Here is a 10,715-nt window from a genome sequence, read left to right on the forward strand (position 1 = left end):
TGGAGGCCCCCCTGCCTGGGTCTCCGCAGCTAAAGGCTGGGGGAGGGAGCATCACAGCAAATAGCTTTTTTGTTTTTGTTTTTTTTTAATTTAACTCCTAAGAGGGACACTCAGTTCATTTTCTCTCCTGCCCTCTAATTCACTCACTTCCCTTCTCCTTCTATAGGAAATCTATTTTCCTTGAAAAGGTGGGTAACATTCATCTTATTTTGCAAAATAAAATCCCCTCGTGGGGGCCCCTGGCTGGCTCAGTCCGGCGACCGGGCTCTAGGGTTGTGAGCCCGAGCTCCACATCAGCTACAGAGATCAACTAAAAATAAAATCTTTAAAAGCAAAAGCCCTCCGTTTGTCGTGCCCCGGATTTGCCTCTAGGCTATCCCCAGCCCCACCCTAGCCCCTGCAGACGCCGTGTCACCAGAGGGAATCCCGCACCTGTCCTAGGCATACATGCACACCCCAAGCCGAGGTGCGGAGACGTTCTCAAAGATGCCGAAGCTTGAGCTGACAGGAGGGGGCTGGAAAAGGAGGAGTCACGTGCACGGCAGTTTCTAAGGGGTCAGATCGGTACTGGGGAGCCTGGGGGGGGTGACCTCACTCCCTGTGGCTACCTGAGCACCAGCTGAGCTCTCTGTGCGAGCCCCCCAGAGCAGGAGGGATCCCAGCAGGACACACACACACACGAAGGGCACTCAGTGGACATTTATTTTGTGCGGGTTCATAGGCGATGGTAGCGGAAGAGCTCCTGTCGGCACACGGGGCACGTGTGCTTCACGTCCATCAAGCTGTCCACACAGAAGGGGAGGAAGCAGCAGCCCAGGAAGCATCTGCAGCATCAGCAGCAGCGGGGTGTGGGCGTGGGTGCCCCCTGAGGGAGGGGGCAGCCCTGCGGTTCTCCCCGGGGGTCCCCTCTGGCCTTGCTCCTGCCCCATCACCCCCAGGGTTGCTGGGGACCCTGCCCATCCATGCCCCGTGGCCACCCCCCAAACCCTACACAACCGATGCCCTGCGGAGGCGGGGGGCACTCACCCAAAGATGAAGAGGCCGGTACACAGCATCCAGGTGAGGACCCCTGGGACCGGGCTGGTCACCGTGATGATGTAGTTCCCGCAGTACTGACATATGGACCGTATGGGGGTGGCAGTCCCCATCCTAGGCAAGCTGGTGAACACTGCTGGGGACGAGGTGAAGGCAGCTCAGATCCTGGCTGCCGCCTCGCCCTCCCTAGTGTCCACTGCTGGCTGGGCCCTCCTGCGGGTTTTCTGTGCTCCCCTGAGTGCCCCAGGCCCCCTGTATGGGCTCTAGCTTTGTCTCACAGCCCCATGTCCCACCACCCACTGTCACCAGCCTTCTGGACCCAGGGGCCTGCCTCCGTCGGGGCACCCAGGGAATCTGGGAGCATTTCTGGGTTTAAACCCGGCCCCTACAAGTCAGCAAGCCCCCCCCCCCCACACACACACCCTGACAGCACGCTGCACTGTCCCCTTTCTGGGGTGTCCGTGACAGCTAGAGTGGCTCTGGAATCCCTGTCCTAGGTAGAAAGCTCCAACCCCTTGGTGAAGTGCGGCGGAAAGACAAAACCGAGAACCTGTTGGCATTCTCGTGTCCTCTTGCATTTGCACAGTGCGGCAAAAAAATGTGTCTGGCTATTTAAACGCCACGGCCATTTCTACAGTCTTGGGTGTGTGGAGAAAGGGCTCTGGTGGTGGCTGAGTTCGTTAAGGGAATAGTCCCGGTGAGCTTTAGTGTTCTGGCCACGGACTCAGGGTCTGGGCTGGACCGCTTGTGGCCTCTGGGGCCGGAGGGGAGTGGGAGCAGGGACCTGGAGCTCCAGAGCCTTGGCAGGCGGGCTGCAGCCTCCCTGGCGGGACAGGGAGCTAGAGAAGAACCGTGTGGCTAGTATGCACGTCCCTAGTGGTCTCTGGCCCTGAGGGGTCTTCTCCATCCCGTCCACGGGGAACGCACAGCCCAGCCCTGCAGCGCTCTACCCTTGGAGACCTCTGAAGCTCACACTCGTGAACCGGGGGGGGGGGGGGCCTCTCACCCAGATTTCACTCCCAGAGCCCTTCCCGAGTGCCCACCGTGGACCAGCCCCCTCCACCCCCCGATTGCCCATCGGAGAGGAGGTGCTGGTGGGGCAGAGTCTCGGCAAGTGGTCAGGGTGGTCTGAGTCTGAGCCCAGGAGCGTGAGGGGTGACGGGGTAAAGGCACTCACCTGGCTGAATCCCCTGGGGGCCTTGCATGTACATCGGGGGCAGAACGTGAGTTCCTGGAGGCGGAGGGGGAGGAGGGGAAGGAAGGGGTGGCCGAGGCGGCGGTGGCCGAGGCGGCGGCGGCCGGGGCGGCGGCTCTTTGGGAGAGAGGGAGGAAACACACCCTCAGCTCCCAGGGCTTGCTGCAGGCCGGGTGCCAAGCGGACCACGTGGCCAGCCCGAGGAGGTCACCCACTTTACAGGAGGGCAAGCTGAGGCCTGGAGGAATGACCCGTGGCCGTATGGCACAGATGGAGCAGCCGGGGTTTGAACCCAGACATTCCTGGCTCCAAATGTGTCCTCAGGTCCTAGGATGTAAGAGCTTCCTGGAGGCACAGCCAAGAAGCTGAGGATACAGAGAGCACCGGGCCCATAGTCTGCCTGCGGGTCATGATCGCAGGGTCCACCGAGCCCCAAGTCGGGCTCCCTGCTCAGCAGAGAGCCTGCTTCCTCTCCCTGCTGCTCTGTCAGATAAATTAATAAAATAGAATCCTTAAAAAAAAAAAAAAAAACTTGGGCGCCTGGGTGGCTCAGTGGGTTAAGCCGCTGCCTTCGGCTCAGGTCATGATCTCAGGGTCCTGGGATCGAGTCCCGCATCGGGCTCTCTGCTCAGCAGGGAGCCTGCTTCCTCCTCTCTCTCTCTCTGCCTGCCTCTCTGTCTACTTGTGATCTCTCTCTGTCAAATAAATAAATAAAATCTTAAAAAAAAAAAAAAAAACTTGAGCAATTGTTCTGTGCCCAACTCAGCTGACCCTTTTCACGTACCTCACACTCCATTGACTTGCCGGCACGCCCGTGAGGGGCCGGGTGGTATCACTGCAGTTTTGCAGGTGGGGAGACCCGGCTCAGAGAGGTTAAGTAACTTGCCTGAGGTCCCCCCGCAGGTATGAAAGTTGAGCACACCCATCTCCAGGGCTCATGCCTCTGGTCAGAACAGCTCCAAGGGGGGGCAGTGTTTCACCTCCTGCGTCTAGGACCCTATGCCTGCCCACACTGCCCCCAGCCTCGTTCTCTCCCGCCCCACAAGGGGCCTTGCACCCCATGTGGCTGCGAACCTGGCCCCCAGCTCCCAGCTGGTGGCTGGTCCCCGAGGCAGGGGCCAGGCTGTCTGGACACGGAATTCTGGGATCCCGAAACCCAGAGTGTGGTCGGGGAGGGGGAAGACAGGAACCCCATCATCATGACCGTGTGGTCGACGGGTTGGTGGGGGGGGTCCACGTGTGTCTACGGGGAAGCACATGGATCTGTCACACGGAGACCTGCTTCTCCCAGGTGAGGGGCCTCGTGGCTTGAAGGGGGCAGCCGGGATCCCCCCACAGTGGCCGCAGCCAGAGCACAGGAAGCCCCTCCTCACTTCTGCCACACAGACTAGACTCCTGGGGACAGGTACCCCAGCAGCCCCACCTGCTGGGTTTTGTACCCATTTTATAGATGAGGAAAGCAAAGGCCAGGGAGGAAGTAGCCAGTCACCTGGCCTCCCCGGGAGGGAGCAGCCGCCAGCCCTACACCAACCAATCCTGGCCACATTTTCCAGATAGAAAATGGATCCAAAGAGATTGAGTGACTTGGCCAAGATCTCATCAGCAGGGCAGGACCCCTGAACCGGCCACCCCTGCCAATCCGGGCTGTCTGGCAAAGGGGGTGGGCGGGGGACAGCAGGGGCAGCTCGTACCTGATATGTGGGAGCTATTTTTCTTCTTCCTTGATGACTTTTTAACACTTTTAAGAGAGGACATGGGATGATGGAGACCCTACTTTGTCCCACGTTGGGTCACACGGTCCCCAGGTTGGTGAGGGACAGCAAGCGGCCAGGATTCAGCCCCCAGCTGAGCGAGGGGACCCAGAGCTTCCTCTCCTGCTTCCTGTGGGCCCCAAAGCCAGCCTGCCACCCGGAGCCGGGGTGGGGGAGACTCTCACCTTGGGGAGTGTTCCATCTTGGTGGTCCAGGCGTCCTGGGTTCCAGCAACGGTATCTGGGCAGCATCGGGTTCCAGGTTCTGAGCGGCGGAGCGCTTGTCTCCAGTCCCCATGATGCCTGGTTGTCCTCGGACCAAGAGTGTGGGCCCCCCTGGCACCTCCTGCCAGGCCTGGCTCGGGCGGAACAGCCATTGTGATGTGCGCCCTCACAGTGGCCGAGGGCTGGGCTTTGGCTCCTCTCTGCGGGAGGGCGGGGCGGCTCCCGTGGGGGGGGGGGGGGGGGAGGGGGGGGGGGGGGGGGGGGGGGGTGGGGGGGTGGGAGCAGCCTTTCGAGGCAGCCCTTCTCCCCAGGCCCAACGAGCACTAGTGATTCTGCTTTGAGGAGGTCATCCTCATCCTGCTGGGTGCCAAGAGCCAGCAGCATGGACGTTCGCGCCCTGTGACCGAGAAACGTATGGAGGCCTATGGACACAACTACATAGACGTGTGCACACAGCACACGTGTGGGCACACGTGCACACACAGATGTGGTGTCTCCACACAAGCCCCACCACCTCCCTCGCCTGCGGGGCTGTGTGAGTTTGGGCCAGATGCGAACTCTTCCCCAACCCCCATCCCCTGGCTGCCTCAGCTGTAAAATGGGGATAACGGATGCTGCCGTACAGGACGGTGAGGAGATGAGAGGAAACGCGCCGGGCACGGAGAATGAAGCCAGGCTGGTGTTCTTGCTGCAAAATGATCATTGGCCGGAGGAGCCCAGAAGACACACTCCCGACGGCAGGAGGCAGCCTGTGTGTCCAGAGCTGGTTCAGGGCTTTAACGAGGAGGGGTCACGGCCAGCGAGAACAAGGCCAGGATTTGTGCCAACAAAGGGAGGGCTGTGTGCTCGGGCACTAAACTCCGTCACAAAATGACGGGGACCAAACGTCTCGGTGGTCTCGGGGGGAGACAGGTCTTCCCATAGGACCCGGGAACACTCTTCCTAGAAGTCCATCCCGAAGACCAGCGAAAGTATCAAGTGACATTGGCACAGGGCTAGTGGGGACAGCAGAAAAGACTCCAAATAACCCAAATGTCCATGCACAGCTACTCTGAAACTACCCAAAATACAGGAAGGAGGGGAGGAGAGAGAAAAGAGAATACACTTCATAAATGACTGGGGGGTAGTCTCTCCAGGACACATCGCTAAAAACCCAAGACATTATACACAACTCTAACTACGTAGGAATAATGACATATACTGTGCGTGTGCACGTAAAGAAACGGGGAGGGATATACAGATTTCCAGGATGATCCTCACCACCTGTTACACAGGAACTCCATAAATATCTACTGGTTAAGTAAGCACAGACAAAATGCCCAAGACAAAACAAAAGAATGAGTTTTAAAAACTAAAGGGAGTTTTAAAAACTAAAGGGAGCCGGGGGGTGGGGAAGCAGGTTCTCTCCACGCCTTGCTTTGCAGGTTTGACTTTGGAACCCCATCTTTCCTTTTACTAATTTACAAGGAAGCACGGACAAAAGAAAAAAGCAACAGCGAACAACGCATGGCAACGAAAACAAACAGACGCGGCTGTATATCACGATTTCTTCCACGGGACACAAAGCACAAGCCATAAAAAGAAAAACTTGAAAGACGACTTCATCAAAGCACCTGCTCTTCAAAAGACACCGTGGGGGAAGGAAAAAAGCATAGCCGCAGGCAGGAAGTAGTAGCAGTACAGGTATCCAGTATATAAAAGAGCTCCAACTGAGCAATTTAAAAAATTCAGTGTAAAAGTGGACAGAAGACCCAAACGGGCGCCCGGGTGGCTCAGTCAACCGGTTAAGCATCTGCCTTCAGCTCAGGCTGTGACCCCAGAGTCCTGGGACTGAGCCCAGTGCTGGGCTCCCTGGTTGGCGGGGAATCTGCTTCTCCCTCTGACCCTCTCCCTGCTCCTGCTCTCTCCCTCTCAAATAAATAAATAAAATGTAAAAAAGAAAACTTTTTAAAAGACCGAAGCAGACACTTCATAAAAGAGAATACAGGCGTGGCATAGCAGACACAGGAGAAGGCATCTGGCATCACTAGCCACCCGGAAAATGTGAAAACTGTAGGGACCCCCGGTTAAGTTTTTAAAAACGGACAATCCTAATTGTCGACAATGGGTAACTTCATATGCTGCTGGCGCGAGTGTGAAATGACGCCTCACTTTGGAAGGCTGCAATTTCTTACAAAGGTAAACACAGGCCCACCTGTGACCAGCAATTCCGCTCCCAAGATTTCTGCCCGGGAGAGAGAAACACACATGTCCAGAGAAAGACCCACACGAGAAGATTCACAGTAGCTGTCTGTCTTCCTCATCGCCAGAATTCAGAAGCCCAGATATGTGGGAGCAGATGAGTGGCTACGATACCAGGGAATGCTGCTCAACAGAAGAAGGAATTACAGGGGCGCCTGGGTGGCTCAGTGGGTTAAAGCCTCTGCCTTTGGCTTGGATCATGATCTCAGGGTCCTGGGATCGAGCCCTGCATTGGGCTCTCTGCTCAGCAGGGAGCCTGCTTCCCCCACCCCCGACTCTCTCTCCCTCTCTGCATACCTGTGATCTCTGTCTGTCAAATATATAAATAAAATATTTAAAAGAAAAAAAAAGGAATTACAATCTACTTGGCAAGATGCATATGTGTCAAAAATGATTTTGAGCGGGGTGCCTGGGTGGCTCAGTGGGTTAGGCCACTGCTTTCAGCTCAGGTCGTGATCCCGGAGTTCTAGGATCAAGTCCTGGGATTGATAGAAGCTCCCAGCTCTGTGGGGAGTCTGCTTCTCCCTCTGACCTTCTCCCCTCTCATGTTCTCTCTTTCTCAAAAGAGTAAATAAAATCTTAAAAAAAAAAAAAAAGATTTTTAGCAAAACAAAACAAAACAAAAAGAAACCAAAACAACAACAACAATAAAACCTGACCTCAAATAGTACATTAACTGGTGATTCTATTTGTCTGGGGTTCTAACACAGACCAAGCTATGCTCCAGGGAGGGAACTCAAAAGAGAGGTTGCTTCTGGGCTGGAGAGTGGAAGGTTGGCTGCAAAGGGCACAAGAGAACTCGATAAAATGATGGAAAGATGACTGTCGTGACTACATAACTACTCATTTATCCAAACTCCTGGAGCTTACACCCCTGGATTAGTAAAAAGGTAAAAAGGCACCCCAAATTCTTATCATTTGTCACCAGGGGGAGTACACATAGTCTGCACGTTTCTTGCAAACCTAACCCTAAACCTATCCTATGACCCGGATATATCATGCCTAGGCATTTCCTCGGGAGAAGGGAGATTGCTTGTCCCTAAGAAGAGAGTCCTAGCGGTTTTATTTAAAAAAGCCTCAAACTGGGCACCTGGGTGGCTCGGTCAGTTCAGTGTCCAACTCAGCTCAAGTCATGATCCTACGGTCATGAGATCAAGCCCCGTGTCGGGCCTTAAGATTCTCTCTCTCCTTCTCCCGTTGTCTCTTCCACCTGGAAACCACTCTGGTGCTCACAAACAAGAGAGGGGATAAACTGTGGCATATTCACAGGTTGGACGACTACTCACCAGGGGGAGGCATCCTTCACGCCACCACATAAATGAACTGCAAACACGTCTGTGAAAGCAGCCTTCCGCAGGCGTATGTACTGTCTGGCGCCATTTCAACAGACGTCCTGGTAAGACACGCGTCACCGAAGCAATCAGAACAGTGCTTGCCAACCAGGGTGTGGACTCAGTAACAGAAAGGGCTTGAGGGAACTCTGGGCTGGTAGAGACGTCCCATGTCTTGGCAGGGGTTGGCACTACACAGGGGCACGCACTCGTCAAAGCTCGCAGAGTGGTACGCTGAGATCTGTATCCTTCCTGACAAACGTTTTCAAAAGCTACAGACAGACACTGAATTCTAGTTAATGACCTGTGGGAGCTGACATGTTGAGGGGCCAAGTGTACGGCCATCTGCAGCTCACTTTTAAAAGTCACGGGAAGGTAAGAGGGATTGATGGATTCTTGGATACTTCGGTGAAAACGTGAACCCTGCAAAACGGTGACAGCTGCAGAATCAAGGTGGTGGGTCCAGGGGTGTTCACCATCATTTCCACTTTTCTGCATGCTTGCACTTTTTTTTTTTTTTTACAGTAAAATTGGGAGAGGGTAAAAAGTAATTAAAGGGAAAAAACTCTCTAAAAGAGGAAAACAAAAACAAATACAACTTGTATGCTGATTTGATGGCAAGACTATACAGAGCAGATGGACTTAAATGAGGCAGCACAGCGCTTAGTATTTATGGGCAAAATTACACTTGATCACAGGATCACTCTCCGAGATCTCTGTCCACCCCACAAAGGGGCAGCAGTGATCTGCTCCTCTATGGCCAAGGCTGATGGAATTTGGTGGAAGCTTGACCCAGGTTCGGTCAGCCCGATCTCCGTGTGCAGGACTCTGGAACTGGGGCAGAAGTTGACCACTGGGTTTCTGCTGTTTGCATGAACTATGGGCATTCAAACCTAGTGGCTGTGGGGAGCTTTCATTCCTAGAAAGAATGGTGCAGGTCTCCCTTTTGTGACGGGAATGCAGCTACACGACAACTGGCATTGGGAGGGAGAATGGGGACCATTGCTACAATCTACCGTATGGAGGAACAGAGAGTAGTTAAGTGCTCAGTGAGCCTCTGCTTTGCATGTGTATCACACGTGCAGGCAGCAATGCAACTGTTCCCGGGAGGCCACAGCGCCACCTGCTGGCCACAGTTATTCCAGAGGCTGGGTTCTACAGCGCCACCCGCTGGCCACGGTTATTTCAGCGGCTAGGTCCCACAGCGCCACCTGGGGCCACGGTTATTCTAGAGGTTGGCTCCCACAGCACCATCAGATGCCCAGCTATTCCAGAGGGCGGCTCCCACAGCGCCATCTGCTGGCCTTGGTTATTCCAGAGGTTGGGTTGCTCCAGCAGGGAACAGGGAGGGAGAGACCGTACTGCACTCTCAAGGCTGCACATCTTCCTCTTCAACGAGATCAGCTTCTTCCGAAGTATCAGCTGCTCGCAGGGTGCCAGCTGTGACGTGTGGTAAGCGCAAAGGTGCCATCTTCAAAGGGGCGGGGGGAGTCCGTGTACACAGGCGGGGGTGTATGGCCTAACAGGTGCCCCAGACATCATGAGCACAAGAGATTTGTGCTACTACAACCCTGTCTCAGCTGACCGGAAAAAAGCATCCTGAGGAAGCACTTCCGTAACTCCCACAAAGGTCATCACGAGCACCACCTCTCTGGTGGGGACCTGACTCCCGCCCCATCTCCTCAGCTGTCCCTCTGATCACCCTCTCTCGCTCTCTTACTAGTAACTGTGACACCCACATCCCCGAGTCTTGCAACCTCCGGTCCGGCATTCTTGCCCACGGGCCCAGTCCCCTTCACTCCCATGATGACAGGTCATCGTCACCTCTTCTGGTCCGTGGCAGGGTGGGGGGGCATGTCCTCTGGAGCCTGTGCACACCCCTGTACGTACTGGTGTGTTGCTGCATCCCCCAGCACCCAGCATGCAGAAGGTGCTCCATTAATGCAGTTTGACTGTACGCATGACTGAGTGAAGGAAGGAACAAACGAGCCGCTGCTGCTCTCATCCAGCCCACCTCATTTGGCTTAAAATCCGTTGGCTATCCTACCCCAGGAAACAGGGTCTTTGTATAGGGTTGAGGCCATGCAAGATGGGGGACAGGGCTGGGGACAGTCTCCTTCCTGAGGGATTATGCGGACGGCGGAACCCCTCACACAGGGCTGAGATCCAGGCTGTGCCTCTGCACCGGGGGCCCTCTGAGAGCGAGTGAATGAGGGAGCCGACGGGCTGGGCTCTCTGCATCCTCCCCGCGGCGTGGTGACTGCCACCAGGGGGCAGCATCAGGCTGCACAAGTCAGCCTGGCCTCGTCACTCTGGGCTCTGTGGGGACGCATGTCCCCATGCTGTCCCTTCCCCCCACTCCTGTCACCCTCCCTTCAGGGCTTGTCCAGTGCCATCCAAGGCTGCCCTGGGGCTGAGGACTCCTGTCTTATCCTGAATCCCTTAGGCCAGGCTGGAAGGAGAGAGGGCATGAGGCCAGCGGAAGGCCACACAGCCAGGCTGTGGTGGAGCTGGTTTAGACCCCAGCCCCTGGCACCCAGACACAGGGCCTTGTCACAAGGGAGCCAGGATGCCTGGCTGGGCTCCCTGGGGCCTCTCTGTAAGCATCAACTCTCTACCAGACTCAGGGCTCCTGGAGGACTGGTTTTTGCTGGTTCCTTTTTTACCTCTGCACCCCCAAAATAAAGCCTAGCACAGAGAAAGCATGTAAAGTGTGGGCTCTGTCACTCACGGCTGTGTGTGACCCCGGGAAAGGCATCTTCACCTCTCCGCACAATGGGTCTGATAATAATCCTTGCTGCCAAGAGGGTTAGGAAGATTTCATGAGACAGTTTTACCTTGTTGTCTGATCCCTTCTGCATGCTTCTGTTCTGTTCTATTCCATTCTGCCCCTGGGCACTTGCACTTGCTGTTCCTGCTCCAAACGCTCTTCTGGTGA

At 55.5% G+C, this 10,715-nt stretch overlaps 1 protein-coding gene across 1 annotated transcript; it reads right to left on the minus strand.

Annotated features, from left to right (window-relative positions):
* On the minus strand, window positions 1–10,715 carry LITAFD (LITAF domain containing). Its single transcript, XM_059415983.1, has 6 exons — window positions 10,615–10,715; window positions 7,733–7,839; window positions 4,167–4,335; window positions 2,213–2,347; window positions 1,027–1,168; window positions 1–824 (listed from the first exon to the last, which is right to left on the minus strand). The coding sequence occupies exons 2-6, from the start codon at window positions 7,760–7,762 to the stop codon at window positions 716–718; spliced, it is 585 nt and encodes a 194-aa protein (XP_059271966.1). The 5' UTR covers window positions 7,763–7,839; window positions 10,615–10,715; the 3' UTR covers window positions 1–715.

Source organism: Mustela nigripes, chromosome 11, assembly GCF_022355385.1.
Source record: "Mustela nigripes isolate SB6536 chromosome 11, MUSNIG.SB6536, whole genome shotgun sequence".
Taxonomy (NCBI): Eukaryota; Metazoa; Chordata; class Mammalia; order Carnivora; family Mustelidae; genus Mustela; species Mustela nigripes.